This window comes from Sus scrofa, chromosome 7 (assembly GCF_054392235.1).
Source record: "Sus scrofa isolate SSC_HxYL_T2T_F1_AM1 chromosome 7, Sscrofa_HxYL_maternal_Yorkshire_Landrace_v2.0, whole genome shotgun sequence".
Taxonomy (NCBI): domain Eukaryota; kingdom Metazoa; phylum Chordata; class Mammalia; order Artiodactyla; family Suidae; genus Sus; species Sus scrofa.
Genome location: NC_139389.1, coordinates 55,138,466 through 55,156,419, shown reverse-complemented (window position 1 = coordinate 55,156,419; position 17,954 = coordinate 55,138,466). Strand labels below are relative to the sequence as shown.

The following is a 17,954-nucleotide window of genomic DNA, read 5'->3' as shown; positions in this document are numbered from 1 at the left end:
TGTAGGCCTCATGATCTTTTCTGGGAATTATCACATAACACCTGTCATAAGCCTGTCAAAGAATTAGGTGTAGAAATTCAAATCTGACAATTGTAGCTTTTGCCTTTCTGCTGTCAATGAAAATAATGAATAAACAATCAGAAGTACAAATAGAAAAGAATTTTATTTGAGCCAAACTGAGGACTAGCCCAGAAGTCTGCTTCCCAGATTACTCAGAGGAGCTCTCCCAGAAAAGTATGTTTTCCAGTAGTTTTATATCTTGTCAGCATAAAGAACAAGTCAGGGATTCATTTCCTTAAGGTAAAACACACACACACACAGATCAGCACGTACACAGTGAGTCTTCTCACAGGAAGACCAGAATTGGTGACCCAGGAAAAGAGGCATTTCATCTTTTTTTTTTTTTTTTTTTTTTTTTTTGCTTTTTAGGGCCTCACCCTTGGCATATGGAGGTTCCCAGGCTAAGTGTCGAATTGGAGCTTCGGCTGCCGGCCTACACCACAGCCACAGCAACATGGGTTTGCAGCCGCATCTGTGACCTACACCACAGCTCACTGCAACATCGAATTCTTTACCCACTGAGCGAGGCCAGGGATCGAACCAGCAACCTCAAGTTTACTAGTTGGATTCCTTTCTGCTGAGCCACTAGGGGAATTCCTTAATCTTTATTTTTAACATGGAAATTCTTGACTTCTGGTCAATGTGCCCTTCTCTGGGATAATTAAAGAAGATGAACAAAGTATGTTTCATAGGGTGAAACAGGGTATATTAATTAGCATAAAATTAGAGTTAACTCTTCTACAAGCCAGAATGACTTCCCAATATCTGAATAGGTGAAAATTTCTTTTATCACTGGGCCATGGCAGAAAGATACTTTCTTTATCTCTTTAAGATCCATTTTTCTTCTGAAATAAAAATGTTTTTCCTTATGCATTTTTGAACAGCTGCTATGCCTACTGTGGGCTCTCTGCTGTTGTAGGAGGTGGGAAATAAGGAGAATCCAACAGACCCAGCTGTGCGCTCAGGCCACCATGTCGTGGCCACCAGGTCATCAGGGCAGAGCTGCTGCACATGCTCCGTGGGGGCCTCACCTGCAGTTCACCCCAGGCCCCAGACCTGGTCCCCGTGACAGAGACCACACGTGTGATTGATTCTAGAGGAATGCAGAGATATGACGTCATTTCCCCTGGCCTCTCACTGAGCCAGAGAGCCTGGAGCAGGAGTGATGCTGGCTTAGGCACATCTGGGGCCTTCAGTGAACACCCTCCAGGAAATCTGGCCTTTGGAGTCACAGGGGCTCCCCCTCTTGGAGGGAGCATCTCTGCCTCCCTGGTTGCAGCTTCATTCCCTCTGGTCTGGTCTCTACTTACTCGAAAGCTATTCCCCAAATGCAGAAATGCAAACCTGAGCACCACTTCCTGCTTTAATTCCTTGAAGTGACTCCTGCTGCTGTTGTAGGGGGGTCTCCTCACTTCCAACCTACACCCCGCCCGGGGCCCGGCCTAAGATCCAGCCCCATCCTACAAGGGGGTGTGGGGGCCACCTCCTTCCTGCCTGGTCACCTTTGCTCCCTGCCTGGCAGCCTCTCCCCTGCGGCCACACTTAGCTCCTCACCTGGTGCTTCCCAGCATGAACAGTTGCCACACCAAACACAATTCTACACACACTTCCAGGCCCCACGGCAGGGGGGTGGGGGAGGTCTGGGCTTAAGAAATTCCTCCCCCAGCTGCCTGAGAGCTCTGTTTGCTCTACAATCTTCACGATGCTGGTATAGACATCACTCCAATGCTGTGCACACCTTGCATGACTCCTACTGCAAATAAACTACCTGCAAGGAAATCTATGAGACCATGGAGAAAATTAGAATGCTGAACATTTATTGAAATTACAAAGCTAAATTTATAAATTATATAAATTATAAAATTGTAGTGTGATAAAACAGTGTGATCATGGTTAGCAAAAGTGTCTGCCTTTGAGAGAGGAAAGTACTCAAGGTTTGATGGGTGAGGTGATGAGCGGTCTAGGATGTGCTTCCCAGCTCCTGGGCTGTGGGGCAGGGAGCTTCCTGGAGCGGCTTACACACCTGGGGGGCTTCCAACAACAGGATGAATTCTCTCACTCTTCTGGGGCCTGAAGTCCAAAGTCAAGGTCCTGCATATCCTCGGGAGGCTCTGTTGTTGTGGATGTGGGGTCCTTCCTGCATCTTCCAGCTTCTGGTGCCTGCAGACGTCCTTGTTTCCATGGCTCATGGCCGCCTCACTTCAATGGCTGCCTCCATCTTCACATCACCTCGGACTGCAGGTGTGTGTATTTTCCCTTCTGTTATAAAGCTCACTTGTCATTGGACATAGGACCTATGCGTATAATCCAGGATGGTCTCACCTCAAGTTCCTTAACTACATCCAGAAATATTCTTTTTCAAAATATAGTCACATCACAAGTTCTAAGTATTTCAACATGGACCTATGTTTTTAAAGGCCACCATTCTATCCACAACAGGGTAGAGATGCAAAAAATCATTGGTAATTGCTGAAGAAGGGGGATAAGTACATTGGGGTTTTTATGCTTGTCGACGTACTTTGTACTTGTCAGAAACTCTCCACTTAATAATTTTTTAAAAGTTCTGTTATCTGTTGAGCTCCTAGTATGTGCCAGGTGCTGTACCAAATTATGGGGACTTAACGAAAAGCAAGATCAAGGCTCAGCTCACAGTCTATGGGAGAAACAATATAGAGTTAATATTTAATTAAGTTAATTAATAATAAAACATAAAATGTCACAATAGAAATTCCCGTCATGCCCCAGCAGAAACAAATCCGACTAGGAACCATGAGGTTGTGGGTTCTATCCCTGGCCTCCCTTAGTGGGTTAAGGATCCCGCATTGCTGTGGCTGTGGTGTAGGCCGGCAGCTGCAGGTCTGATTAGACCCCTAGCCTGGAAACCTCCATATGCTGCAAGGACAGACTTGAAAAGCCAAAAAGAAAAAAAAAGAAAGAATAGAAAACAAAAAGGTCACAATAATGTAAGAAAAAATATTATAAGATAAATACAGTAGTTGCTCATGGTAGAGTATTCCAAACAGAACAAATAGTTGTGCAAAGCCCTGAGGTTGGGAAGGCTACCTGGCAGACCTAGCAGAAAAGAACAGGCTACCCATTAAGGGTGAATTTCTGACACACAGTACATTTTTTTTTTCATGGAAGTATGTTTCATAAAATGTTTAAAACATAAGAATAAGAAAAAATTATGTATCTGCAGGTCCCATTTACTGGATGTCCTGTATCTTAACTGCAACCCAATGAAAGAAAATTCCAGAGATGCTCTGCCCTTTAATGGCACCAGCTCCCTCTAGCCCCATCGCAGAGGTTTTTCATTTCCATCAGTCTTTACATCCAATTCATGAAAACCTTCCGGTAAGTTTTTTTCAAAATGCCCTTTTTCATCGGCTGGCAGAGAAGTTCTAATCAAACTGAAATTTTGTGTTTAATCTTTGATTACCAACCTTGAAAAAAACATATGAACTAGATATACCCTCATGAGAGAATGACTTATCATTTTTTATCTTAATCTAGCACAGAACCCTTGGCCCTGGACACTGTGGGAGTGGCTTTAACCTGAGAGGCTCTCCCCTCAGAGAGGAGGAGTTATTCAGCTGCAACAACAGCTTATAAACCCATGTGAACTTGCATTGAGTTGCTGAGCCAAGTGGGAGACAGCCTTTCCTAAGGTAAGTTCTGATTTTATACATCTGTGCAATGTGCTCTTAGTACAAGGAAATCTCTGTTTTACACTCAGATGGTGACTTCTTGGTGCTTAGGGCACACTTCAGGTGTTTTCAATTGCTGTTTGGATGCATCATTACAGAAATGTATAAATGAAGAATTTAGAAAGCTAGGCATGAGAATTTAGGTGTGAGAAACATTAATGATGTGATGAGAACAGAGAATGATAGAATTTTGGCCAGTCTGAGGATATGACCAAGGTAGGAGAGGGTAGGTGTTTTTGTGGAGCTTTTGTGCTCTGTAGAAGTCAACACACAGCAGGTGCAAACTGTGATGCTGAGGTACTATGTGGGCTTTGGAAATTCAAATAAGATGTATTATAAGAGGAAAAACGAACTCAGCATCAGAAGAACTGGATTTTAACTCAGTCTTTGTGATAATCAACCAGCTAGCAAGTCTCCTTCTCTCTCTGGAGTTCAACCAACTCAGGGCAAACCTTGAAACTGGCCAGAGCAGGGTTTATGGATCTTAAACCTTTTAACATTTCAGGCTGGGCTAATTCATTGTTGTGGGGACCTGCCCCGTCCATTGTCTTTTTTTTTTTTTTTTTTTTTTTAGTTAAAATTACTGATGATAGAAATCTCCAGGAGTTCCCATCGTGGCGCAGTGGTTAATGAAACTGACTAGGAACCATGAGGATGCGGGTTCGATCCCTGGCCTTGCTCAGTGGGTTAAGGATCTGGCGTTGCCATGAGCTGTGGTGTAGATCACAGACGCGGCTCGGATCCTGCGTTGCTGTGGCTCTGGCGTAGGCCAGTGGCTATAGCTCCGATTTGACCCCTAGCCTGGGAACCTCCATATGCCAAGGTAGCAGACCCAGAAAAGGCAAAAAGACAAAAAAAAAAGAAAGAAAGAAAAGAAATTTCCACTGAATCAGACTTAAGGGATGTATCTGATGGCAGTGTTAACATAGATATTTCCTCAAATTGGCCAATGTTACACCTCTCAGATATCTGCAGTGATAGTTTGTTCACAAGTTGTATAAGAAAGCATCACTTCATCAATACTGTGGACACTGTGAAGATTAATAGTCTCACTTTTCATTTCACTACCTACTTGTTGAAAGAATAGAGTGTGTGGATGAAGCTCCTTCCTCACCCAGTGACAGCCTGGAGAGGAGAATGAGGGTGCAATAGATTGGAGAGAATTACTGCATTTTACAAACTGCTTTCTCAGAAAGATTATACCATCTAACAGGCAACTGCATCAAACATAAAGGGTTTCCAACTAAATACCCAACAAATGCATCTGTTAGGAAAACATGCTTGATGACAAAAGCTGGATAAAATGCAAACTGATTGGTCATAGACACTCAGATGCACCTGGGAGGCAGGGCGCCCAACACACCAGAGACATCTCTGGTCTCTGCCCAATGATATGATGTGTCACCTGCTCTCCTAGTTTTCACAACTGAAAGTATCTCCAGATATTGCTGAATGTCCTCGGGAATGGGAGGAGCAATATCAGTCCCAGTTAAGAATCATTGGTTGTATGATTTCTCAAAGTCCCAAACGCAGGAAGTCTGGATGGGAAAACTTGATATTCGCAGGAGCACAGAATTAACTTCTCCAAGCCCTGAAATTCACTTGGCTAGAAGGTACAAGTCATTCAAATCAGAATTTAAAAGTGAACAGTGCACTGTTATAAGTATTAATATTGGGGGGGGGCGGGGACAAAGGCCTCACACAGTGGAGACTGAGAGGTTCAGTGAGTTCCTGTGTAAGTCCTGGGGCCGGCCAGCCATAACAGAATTCACAGGGGAAAAAACCAACAACCCAACTGAAAAAAATGGGCAGAAGACTGGAATAGACATTTCTCCAAAGAAGATATAGAGATGGCCAACAGGCACATGAAAAAATGCTCAACATCACTAATTATTAGAGAAATGAAAATCAAGGCTACAATGAGGTACCAACTCACACCGGTCAGAAATGGCTGTCATTAACAAGTCAACAAAAAACAAATGCTGGAGAGGGTGTGAAGAAAAAGGGTACCCTCCTTTACTGTTGGTGGCAATGTCAGTTTCCACTCTGGGAAACAGTATGGAGGTACCTCAGAAAATTAAATTTAGAACCAGGAACCCCACTCCTGGGCCTATATCCAGACCAAATTTTCATTGAAAAAGACACATGGACCCCTATGTTCATAGCAGCAATACTCACAATAGCCAAGACACGGAAACAACCTAAATGTCCATCAACAGATGAATGGATTAAGAAGATGTGGTATACAGACACAATGGAATACTGCTCAGTCATAAAAAAGAACAAAATAATGCCATTTGCAGCAATGCGGATGGAACTAGAGACTCTCATACTAAGTGAAGTAAGTCAGAAGGAGAAAGACAAATACCATACAATGTCACTTATATCTGGAATCTAATACATGGCATGAATGAACCTATCTGCAGAAAAAAACCCAAACTCATAGACACAGAGAACAGACTTGTGGTTGCCAAGGCGGGAGAGGGAGGGAGTGGGATGGAGTGGGAATTTGGGGTTGGTAGATGCAAACTATTGCATTTGGAATGAATAAGCAATGAGATTCTGGTGTATAGCACAGGGGACTATAGCTAATCATTTGTGATGGAATATAATGAAGGATAATGTGAAAAAAGAATGTATATATATATATGTATAACTGGGTCACTTTGCTGTACAGCAGAAATTGACAGAACATTGTAAATCAACTATAATAGAAAAAAATAAAATCTTAAAAAAATGTGTTGATGCTGTTCAGCCATAAATCACAAAGACCTTCTGATTCTGTGGCTTCTGTGGCTTTATCCTTTGTCCATTCACTCATTCACTCAGGTTGAGAGAGACCAGCAGACAGCCATCATGGCGGGGAAGCCCATTCTTCACTACTTCAATGGCCGAGGCAGAATGGAGTGTATCCGGTGGCTCCTGGCTGCAGCTGGAGTGGAGGTAGGGCCTGAGTTCCTTCATCTTAGCTGCATCTAAATTGACTGTATTGGAGATCCTGTAGTGGCTCAGCAACTAAAACTGATAGCATCCATGAGGATGCATGTTTGATCCCTAGCCTTGCTCATTGTAAGTATCCAGCATTGCGTGAGTTTTCATGGAGGCTGCAGCTGCAGCTCCACTTTGACCCTTAGCCTGGGAAATTCCATATGCCACAGTGTGGCCTGAAAAAGACATAAAGAAATAAATGAACACACTGAATCAAAGTACTTTTCTCACATAAGCTAGGAGACTTTTCTAACTAAACAATCTATTAAGAATTTTGTTGGAGTTCCCGTTGTGGCGCAGTGGTTAATTAATCCTACTAGGAACCATGAGGTTGCAAGTTCGTTCCCTGCCCTTGCTCAGGGGGTTAAGGATCCGGCGTTGCCGTGGCCTGGGGTGTAGGTTGCAGACGCGGCTCGGATCCCGCGTTGCTGTGGCTCTGGCGTAGGCTGGTGGCTACAGCTCAGATTCAACCCCTAGCCTGGGAACCTCCATATGCCACGAGAGCGGCCCAAGAAAATGGCAAAAAGACAAAAAAAAAAAAAAAAAAAAAAAAGAATTTTGTATTAGGAGTTCCCGTCGTGACGCAGTGGTTAACAAATCTGACTAGGAACCATGAGGTTACCGGTTCGATCCCTGCCCTTCCTCAGTGGGTTAACGATCCGGCGTTGCTGTGAGCTGTGGTGTAGGTCGCAGACACGGCTCCGATCCTGCGTTGCTGTGGCTCTGGTGGAGGCTGGTGGCTACAGCTCCGATTAGACCCCTAGCCTCGGAAACTCCAGATGCCGGGGGAGCGGCCCAAGAAATGGCAAAAAGACAAAAAAAAAAAAAAAAAGGAATTTTGTATTAAACAGTTTGTTAGGTATTAAGAGATTAACATTTCTTATTAAAATTCTTCTTATCACAGAGAATGAACATTTAAAATAAATTTAAGGAGTTCCCATCGTGGCTCAGTGGTTAACGAATCCGACTAGGAACCATGAGGTTGCAGTTCAATCCCTGGCCCCAATCAGTGGGTTAAGAATCCGTGAGCTGTGGTGTAGGTTGCAGACAGAGCTGGGATCCCTCATTGCTGTGGCTCTCTCTGGTGCAGGCCTGCAGCTACACGTTCTGGCTTGACCCCTAGCCTGGGAACCTCTATGTGCCGTGCGTGCAGCCCTAGAAAAAGCAAGAAGACAAACATAAATCAATAAATAAAATAAAATAAAAATAAATTTAAGAAACTAATCACATTGTGTAGGCCTAATTTGATTTTGATTTTTTTAACTGTACAACATTACTGATGACATTGATACCACAATAAGAAACATGAACATTAAATACCTATGCAATTAATTATTTTTAATGTTGTGTTAAGTGAGGTAATGTATTATGGTTACTTTTAAAACAGTTCTCGGAGTTCCCGTCGTGGCGCAGTGGTTAACGGATCCGATTAGGAAACATGAGGTTGCGGGTTTGGTCCCTGGCCTTGCTCAGTGGGTTGACGATCCGGCGTTGCCGCGAGCTGTGGTGTAGGTTGCAGACGCGGCTCGGATCCCGCGTTGCTGTAGCTCTGGCGTAGGCCGGCGGCTACAACTCCGATTGGACCCCTAGCCAGGGTAGGGAACCTCCATATGCCGAGGGAGCGGCCCAAAGAAATAGCAAAAAGACAATAAATAAATAAATAAAACAGTTCTTATGTTTTAGAAATTTAGAAATACATTGAAGTATTTAAAGATGAAATATGTGATATCTGGGATTTATTTCAATTTATTACAAAGGGGAAAATGGGCAGGCAACTAGGTGATTTGTAATTGGTTTGAGTTGATAATTATTGAAGTTGGTTGGTGGTTACAAGTAGGATATTTATAATTTTCGGTTTATTTTTGTACATACCAGGAATGTCCATAATGAAAAGAAAAATAGTAACAATAGAAAATAAATGTAACTAAACTTAAAACCTAAACCAGAAATAGGGAGAGGGGAGATGGTGACAAACTGCCCGTTAGATGTAATACATTCACTGAGCAATGATTTTCTGGGCAACCTTGAAGTGCCAGGGTCTGTGCCAGCTCCTAGCCATTCAGGGATGGACCAGACAGACACAGTCCCTGCTGTCACACACCTTACACTCCAGTGAGGATGCAGGCAAGTAGGTGATTCAAATAGGAGTGGGAGCTTCTAGAGAACAGCCAAGCATTTCACAGTGTTCAAACCATATTCACAGAGTTCAAAGGCCACATTCCCAGCAGCAAACTGCTGGGTTTCTGTGGGACTCTGTTGAGTGCTGCCCTCTACGGGTGCCACCGAGGTAAGCACTTCTCTGCCCAGGTTGGAGGACCCAGCACCTCTGTGAGGGTTTCTGGGGAGGGGAGGGGTCATGGAGACGCAGGAGATGTGGTCCCTCGGGGGACAGCAGTAAAGGAGGGATCCAGGTGAGGTGGTGTCATGTGGGGTAACCTCCAGTGTGTTCCCTTAGCCTGCTAACATCCTGTTTACCTGAGCCTTGAGATTACACTATCCTGATTGCTTCATGAGGGCACAGGACATTAGCCTGGTCCTTTCTTGAGTTCACAGAGAAACAAGTACACAGAAAATCAAATTGTGCCATCCAGGCTGTTTCCTTCCATAAATCAACAACCACCAGTTTTTGCTGTGATCCAGCTCGGAGGTTCAAGGATGCGTCCAGAGGCCCTGGGCAGGAGGAGCTCAGCACAGGAGGCTGAAGCAGGGCAGATGCTGAGAGCATCCAGGCTCCTCCCCCAGGCCAGCCTGACTGAGGTGGGGCTGGGGGGCAGGCTGGCCAGAGGCCCTTGGTCAGGATTCTGGCTGCTCTGGGCCCAGAGGCTGAGCCTCACAACCCCAACCATCTCTGCCAGCCTCACCAGCAGCCTCTCCCACCCCCCCGCCCCCCCGCTACTCTCCCACGGAGACCACCCACCACCCTTATGTTGTCTTGAACTTGGTTGCTTTATCAAATTGTTGCCCACACACCTCACTCTCTGTGTATATTCTCACTCTATGGGATCAGGTAGATCCACAAGGAACTGTTCCAATGAGCTAGAAGCCCACCAATTCCCAAACTTTTTGCCATGAAGACCCCCTTTTCAAATATAAAATTGAACACAGGGAGGTGACACAAGCAGAGGCCCCTGGTGGCAGGATCTTGGGGGTCACTGGCACCATGGATCCCCCATGCTGGGGGACACCCAACAGCCTGTCCTGATCTCAGAGGGACACAAAGGCTTTCCAGAGATAGTGAAGCTCCAGAACTAGAGGAACTTCCCAGCCCCTTCCCTCCAGTGACAGCCCCCTCCCTAATCACCACCTAATGGTTGACAGAGGTGGAGACGGGGTGGCGGTGAACTGAACTTTCAAAGGGATCAATCACAAGCCGCAAATCCTGGTTTATCTTGGTGGCTCTAATCTAAATTTCCAGATGGCCATGATCGCTGTCCTCTGTGCACCCTGCTAAACTCTGAAATCTTACCTTCCCCGTGGTCTCTACCAGACAGGGGCCATTCTAGCTCAGGAATGCTGTGGAATGCAATGGCAAAAACTCATGGACTCTTTCTGTTTTCCAGTTCGAAGAGAAATTTATAGAAAATCCAAACGACTTGAATAAGTTAAAAAATGGTAAGAGCAGGAAACTAAATTCTCTTGATGGGAGGAGAATCTAGTAGAAGTCTTAAGCTGAGGTTTGAACACCAGCAATGTCTTGTGTGTAGTGGAAGTGAGAGAGGGAGCAACGTGGTTAAAGGTGGGGAATGGGGCCCCTTGAGCAGGTTTTGCAGTTCACTCAGGACTAGGAAGGGCTGAAACTCGGAGTATTTGCTAAAGGAACCCGCCCTGGTGCCCTGTGAATGCCCTCTCTTTATTGATTCTCCCTGCCTTTTTGCACCCTGAGTGAACACTATCTGTTCAGAACCCCACATCACCCCCCCACTCAAGGACAGGAAAACACATGCATTGGAGAGAAGGGGGGCGGGGGAGACACAGGCCCAGCAGGTGCCTTGAATTCTTTTCTCCGATGAGTTTGGCGAGGTAACATCCTATCGATATTGCAGACTCAAATAACCAGGTGGAGTTGACCTAGTTGGAGTTCGGGTGAGTGTGTGAGGATGGAGACAAAGGAGAAGGGCCAGCAGCCGTGGAGTGGGGAAAGCAGGCCTCCCCTGCGCATTCTCCAGTGGTGGGACTTGAGGAGCATACAGAAAACCTGAGAACCCCATGAACGCCATGAGACTTCCTATGGGAACTTCCCATTTGACTTGACAACTAGCTGGTAGTGGAACCTCTCTTCTCTTCTTCCTACAAATTCTTGAAGACAAGACTTCCTTGGTGCCTCACTGTGTTAAAGTTCAGTGTTCTCAGTGTTGTGGCACAAGTTTGTTCCCTGGCCCCAAAACTTCCACGTGCCATGGGCCTGGCAGAAAAGAAAAAAAAAAAAAAATCCCTGAAGGCAAACCAAACACCTACAATAAAGGGACCTACTGTTGCCTGAATGGGAAATAAGAGGATAAAGGAAAAAACAGATTCAAAAATAAAAGGCAGATTGATAAGGAAAAGGATGACAGGAAGCTCAAAGCAAAGTTCTCTTTCCACTGACATGTTACCTGGCTATCATTTTTATTTCCTTTTATATCTTGAGTCATTTCAACAAGCATTTTGATGCATCAGGCATTTCACTCCACTTCTTTTCTTCTTTCACAAGATGGGAGTTTGCTGTTCCAGCAAGTGCCCATGGTTGAGATTGACGGGATGAAGCTGGTGCAGACCAGGGCCATCCTCAACTACATCGCCACCAAGTACAACCTCTACGGGAAGGACGCCAAGGAGAGAGCCCTGTACGGTATTCTCTTCACCGTGTGAAATCAGCAGTTAATGGGAACAGTTTAGGTTCTACCTAGGACTGTTTCAGGGGATTGTGACCAATAGCAGGAAGGGTCTCGGTGGGTGTAACCGAGATGCAGTACTGCAGAGACCCATGAGGGTGAGAGACGAGTCAACTTGAGTGGAATCAAGTGCTTATGTAAAAGGATGTGGTCCATGGATGCAGCACCGTGGTTTCCACACACTGATGACCTTGAAGCTGGGAGAATGATGGAACCATGACTCTGGGGACTCAGGCCCTTTTGAGTGGGACACCTGTCAACAGCTAGAGGAAAGGGACAAAGCATCTGCGTGTCTAGGAGATAAGGCACAATAAGGGGAGGATATAAAGAGTTGATTCTTAAGTTCCCCAAATTAGAAGAATGGTGACCAGGTGCCTAATTTATCAGCCCTTTACGTGGGCCAACCCCTTAGCAGGGTTACCAGAGCCTGAGCCTAAGGTGGTAGGGTTCCCTCAAGCATGTTGGTGGTACAGTCTGGCTCAGCCAGATTTATCTCTACGACTGTATCAGGAGGGTTCTCCTCTCTGCTGTGACGGGACTAAATGAAATGAAAATCACATAACAAACTGTGACAGTTACTGATAAAGTTAGGCGTGGAATTACCCCATGGCTCAGGAACTCCACGATTCAAGGGATTGAAAACTACGACCACACTGATAACTGTAGACAAACATTCCTAGCAGGGTTGTTCCTAATATTCAAAAAGTGGAAACAAGACAAATGTCCACTAACTGGCGAATGGGTGGACAAAGGCTGGGACAGCCGAAGAATGGAATCCGATTTGGCCAGGAAAAGGGACGAAGCCCAGATGCATGCCACAGCGTAGATGCACCTTAAAGATATTCTCTTTTGGAAAAGGAACCAGACACAGACAACAGACATTGTATGATTCCACCTGTCTGACATGTGCAGGCCATTCATATTCATAAAGCCAAATGTAGTTTGATGATTGCCAGGAGCTGGAGGGAGGGAAGAATGTGGACTGCCTGAAAAAGCACTCAGCATGTCTTTCTGGAGTGATTAAAATATTTTTGGAATTGGAGTGTGATGATGGTACAAAGTTCTGTGACTTTGCCAAGAAAAAAAAAAAATCACAGAATTTTACCTTTGGTTTTTTTGCTTGTTTGTTTGTTTTGTTTTTTTTTTTTGTTTTTGATTTTCAGGGCTGCCCCTGTGGCATATGGAAGTTCCCAGGCTAGGGGTCGAATCAGAACTACAGCTGCCGGCCTGCACCACAACCACAGCAACACAGGACCCAAGCCACCTCTGTGACCTACACCACAGCTCACAGCAACACTGGACCCTAACCCACTGAGCAAGGGCAGGGATCAAACCTGCATCCTGTAATAATCGGGTTTGTTACCACTGAGCCACAAGGGGAGCTCCGAATTTTACATTTAAAAGGGTGACATTACGCTATGTGGATTGTATTTCCATAAACTTTTATTTAAAACCATCGTGTGGGAAACCGTGTTTGGAAGAAAAACAATACAATCACCTGGAATACGCATTATAGGAAGGGTATGAAGAGTTGCACTCTATCATGGGATGTTTTGGGGGGCGAGTCTTGAGAAACACCAACAAGGCCAGCATCAGGCAACAGTACTTGGAGGGGGTTCTGGGACCAGGTTCTATGAGAAAGGGCTAGAGGAAGTGTTGGTACTGGGCTGTTAATTGAGGTGGTGCTAATGCATCACACTAGCTGTGCACAGAACACACCATAGCAGAGATGGAAAACCCTACATGGGGTCTCAGTGGTTACCTGCAGTGATTCCACCCATTTCTCATGCCTGTGACGCTGGACAGGTGACCAGTGTGCACTGTCCCTATATTTGGTCATGGGTGGAACAAAAGTATTAGACCTAAATCTAGCTTGATGGCTTGTTCTAGAATGAGATGTTAAAACTAGTAAAAGTCATAGCTGAAGGAGTGGCATATTAACAGTGCACCCAATGGAGGTGAATTACTTCATCACCTCCTGACGCCCCATTCTTATCTACTCTTAAACTCTAGAATCCAAGGAAGGAGATTTTTGACAATTTGGTCATTTTGCCTCACAGGATTGATATGTATACAGAAGGTGTGGCAGATTTGGGTGAAATGATCTTGCTGTTGCCACTGTGCCCACCCAATGAAAAAGATGCCAAGGTGGCCTCGATCAAAGAAAAATCAACAAACCGTTATCTTCCTGCATTTGAAAAAGTAAGTGGACCGTTCAGCATTTTGGGCACTGAGATTAGAGGACAAAGAAAAGTAGTGCGTGGCATTCCCGGGGCATTGACCTTGGCTGGCATTCCTGGGGCACTGACCTTCACCTCTGTCAGCCTTCCCAAAAGTTAATGTACCACCCTGACTCTCAGGGCATTTTATCAAAATCCTCTGTGAGGAAGAACTGAACCAGTTTTACCCAGGTTATAATTGTTCAGCAAAATTTCCGTTTACTGGGGCTCAGTCTGGAATTCTCTGCTCAGTGGAATAAAGTTCATGGTTCTACTTAGAGCTTGGGCTGGGGAAGCTCCGAGAGCCACACTGGAGCCTGGAAGAGATGGATCCTTTACAACACAGTGCAGGGGCTTTTCATCCAAGACAGGCACGATGAATGAAACACATCAGAGAATATTCTGATACCATGGACAGGGAGACAGGAGACCAGGTACCCATCAGGAGAATGCTGTAGCGTTTCGGGGATGGAGGGGATGAGGGCAGAGATGCAGAGATGGGGGTGGTGGGGTGGAGAGACAGAGGAAAAGCTGTTCAAGAAAACAGAAGCTACCAATTGGGATACGGTTCTCAGACTTTCAAAGGGAGTTGTACAAAACCAAGGAAGTCATGTCCCATCATTATATGAGGTATAAATATGAATGTTTCTCTTGGAAGGTAAGAGGAGAACAGTTCAAGAGCAAAACCATCTAACATCATGCTAAACAAAAATCATACAGCAAAACAACAACAACAACCAAACCCCCAAACCACCAAAAACGTTGTCAGAGTTAGTTACAAGAAGCTTACAGAGAAACAAAAGGATTAACACGGACACCCTAAGAAGTTTAAATCATTCATTCATTAAGTTAGCAAGTGTTAACTCATTGTTTATGTGTCTGGTCCTATTCAAGGAGTCAAATATCAGGAAATACACTCTCCTGGCCTTGGGACGCTCATAGTTTGTGCACATTCATACGACGGAAACAGGATGGAAATCTATAGTTACTGCAGTTTCAGTACATTCATATCGTGAAATCAAAGGCCCCCATGATGACATAGATGAAAAGTGCATATTACAATATAGCACTTGATGTTTCATTTTGGTTTTTAATTTCTTACCCATACCTCTACCTGGATATATAGTCTGGTAGGGTATTTGCCAAAACGTTAACATCTTCAGTGGTGGTGCCATGGGAGATTTTTTTCTCCCTCTGGGATTTTCATATTGTTGTAATATTTTAAATAAGCATCGCATGTTTCTCCTGTATTTCTTAGTGGAAAGCCCAACATACAAAAAAAATTGGAAGAGATGTACAGTGAACTCAGCACCTAGATTCAAAAATTCACATTTTATTATTACATTTGCTTCATCACATTTCTCCCCATCCTTCTTTCCTCCAATCAAACATGCTATTTGCTTCTGTATTTCAAAGTAAGTTGCAGACATTAAACGCAGTCACCCCTAGGCAGCTCAGCATGCAGTGGTAATGTTTTCCACACTGTTACGGACAGACACGGGTGGCATAGGAGTCAGAGCCGATGTGGGCAGAGGGGTGGGAGTTCAAGTCGATGCAGATTGATTTCAGGTCCCAGAGAGAGAGGCCAGGAAATAAGGAGAGCAGACAAGAGAAGAAATGTGGACTCGGCAATAGTTAGTAGGCTTGTAGGAGGCTGCCATAAATACGGAATCACTGCCTGAGGGAGGGAGAGAGACAGAGACACAGGCAGAGGCAGAGGCAGAGGCAGAGACAGAGATGAAGGGTCAGGACATGAAGCTCAGGGCTGCACACTCCAGGGTGTGGGGACAACAGAACCCAGTGCAGAGGGGGGCTGAGCCCTGGACCCCGAGGAAGAAGCAAGGAAGGCAGCCACAGGGAGCCAGGGGGCAGAAGGAAATGGTGGCCTGGCTCCCCTGAGGACAGAGGAGGGAACAGCAGGAACCCCCCAGGACCCTGTCAAGGAGCCAGGGGATGGGGCGGGGGGTGCGGAAGGTGTGAGGGTCCATGCCTGCCCAGTGAGGGCGGAGGGGACCTGGGCTGGGGGTGGGGAGGAGCAGTGCCCAGCCTGTGCTCCCAGGCCTGTGCTCCTGGGCTGACCCCTCCCTCCGCCAGGTGTTGAAGAGCCATGGACAAGACTACCTTGTGGGCAACAAGCTGAGCAGGGCTGACATCCAGCTGGTTGAACTTCTCTACTACGTGGAAGAGCTGGACCCCAGCCTGCTGGCCAACTTCCCTCTGCTGAAGGTGAGCTCTGTCAGCCTGGGGCTGGCCCCCTCCTCCCCCCTGGGATCTGCTGTCTGGACTCTGGGGCTCCCATGGCAGGGTCCCCATCACTGTGCAGGCCTCCTGCCCCCAGGTGTCCAACCTCAGCTCTGAGGCCCTGGTCTGGGGCCTGGAAAGATCTGGTCACACCCAGGACATTGGGGGTCGAGGCTGCCCTCGGGAGGGGGACTCGCCTCTTCTAAGCAGAGAGGCCAGGGCTGGGTGTCCCCTGGCCCCTGGTCCGTGACACTCTCTGTCCTCATTCCTCTTTGCTGCCCTTTAGCCCAGGGGCGTCCTCCTCTTTCCCACCTGCGTCTGTCTGAGCGTCTCCCGCCATCCAGTTCCTCCCTCAGCTCCTGTTCCTTGTCTCCCACGCTGGCTTCTCTCTCCCCGTCTCCCTCTCTCTGAGCGCACAGTGGTTTGGACAGGCCTGTGCTTCACCTTTTCTGATTTCTGTCTTGAGTTCCAGCCCAATTAATTGCCCTCTCTCTTCTGTCTTGAGATCTGGGGGCCGTTCCCGGTTGACGTCTGGGACCCAGGACTCTTCCTGGTCCTGCACGAGACAGTGACTCTGCAGGGTGTCTGTGTGGGAGGAAGATGGGGAGACGTGAGCTGAATGCAGTGTGACCCTAGACGTCTCTGGGGGAGAACGCTACAGCGCTGTCACCCTCGTGTCTCCGTGGGTGTCTGTGTCCAGCCTCCTCCTGGTGCTGAGGGAGGGGCCTTGGCTGGTCCTGGTCTGGGGGGCCTCTGTGTCCCTGGCTTGTGCCAGTGACAGGCTGGTCCTGGGCTGCACTGTGAGCTGTGCTCTTGTGCATTGCAGGCCCTGAAAACCAGAGTCAGCAACCTCCCCACGGTGAAGAAGTTTCTGCAGCCTGGCAGCCAGAGGAAGCCTCCCATGGATGCGAAAAAATTAGAAGAAGCCAGGAAGGTTTTCATGTCTTCATAAAGCGGGCAGGGCCACCCAGGACCCTCTTCTGATTTTCCAGCAATGAAGTGTTTACCTAAATGTAGATCCTGGATGATGTGAGACTAATAAACTAGTCTGAATTTTTGTGGTTGTTAAATAATGAAGTTCCTATGAGTCTACTATCTTAAAATTTATTCTTTTTCATGATGATCCGAAGAAAATACGCTTGTCAATCTCTTAGCCTGTGTCAGTTTTGGAATGACGTTTAATGATAATTAAATCAAGTAAAAATTAAATAAAAGCGGGAAACAGATTATAACGTCCCCTTAGATTTTCCAGGGGTTGTCATATAACATCTGTCACACAGCCTATCAAAGAGTCCAGTGTGAAAGTTCACCTCTGACAATCAGGTATTCACGGGAAAGAGCTGCCTCTCTGGCCCTTGGAAGAAAGATATTTTCTTTATCTCTTTAAGATCCATTTTTCTTCTGACAATGAAAATGGTTTTCCTTGTGCATTTGTGAACAGCTGCTATGCCTACTGCGGGCTCTCTGCTGTTGTAGGAGTTGGGAAATAAGGAGAATCCAACAGACCCAGCTGTGCGCTCAGGCGACCATGTCGTGGCCACCAGGTCATCAGGGCAGAGCTGCTGCACATGCTCCGTGGGGGCCTCACCTGCAGTTCACCCCAGGCCCCAGACCTGGTCCCCGTGACAGAGACCACACGTGTGATTGATTCTAGAGGAACGCAGAGATATGACGTCATTTCCCCTGGCCTCTCACTGAGCCAGAGAGCCTGGAGCAGGAGTCATGCTGGCTTAGGCACATCTGGGGCCTGCAGTGAACAACCCCCAGGAAGTCTGGCCTTTGGAGTCCCAGGGGCTCCCTGGTTGCAGCTTCACTCCCTCTGGTCTGGGCTCCACTTATAGGAGAGCTATCTGCCCAAATGCAAAGCT

The 17,954-nt window shown here is 46.4% G+C and overlaps 1 protein-coding gene across 1 annotated transcript; it reads left to right on the top strand.

Annotated features, from left to right (window-relative positions):
• Window positions 1-3,688: 3,688 nt before the first annotated feature.
• On the top strand, window positions 3,689-17,312 carry GSTA2 (glutathione S-transferase alpha 2). Its single transcript, NM_213850.2, is given in 7 exon segments — window positions 3,689-3,728; window positions 6,597-6,710; window positions 10,316-10,367; window positions 11,446-11,578; window positions 13,687-13,828; window positions 15,940-16,071; window positions 16,913-17,312. Coding segments are annotated over 6 exon segments (672 nt in total). The 5' UTR covers window positions 3,689-3,728; window positions 6,597-6,623; the 3' UTR covers window positions 17,039-17,312.
• Window positions 17,313-17,954: the final 642 nt, after the last annotated feature.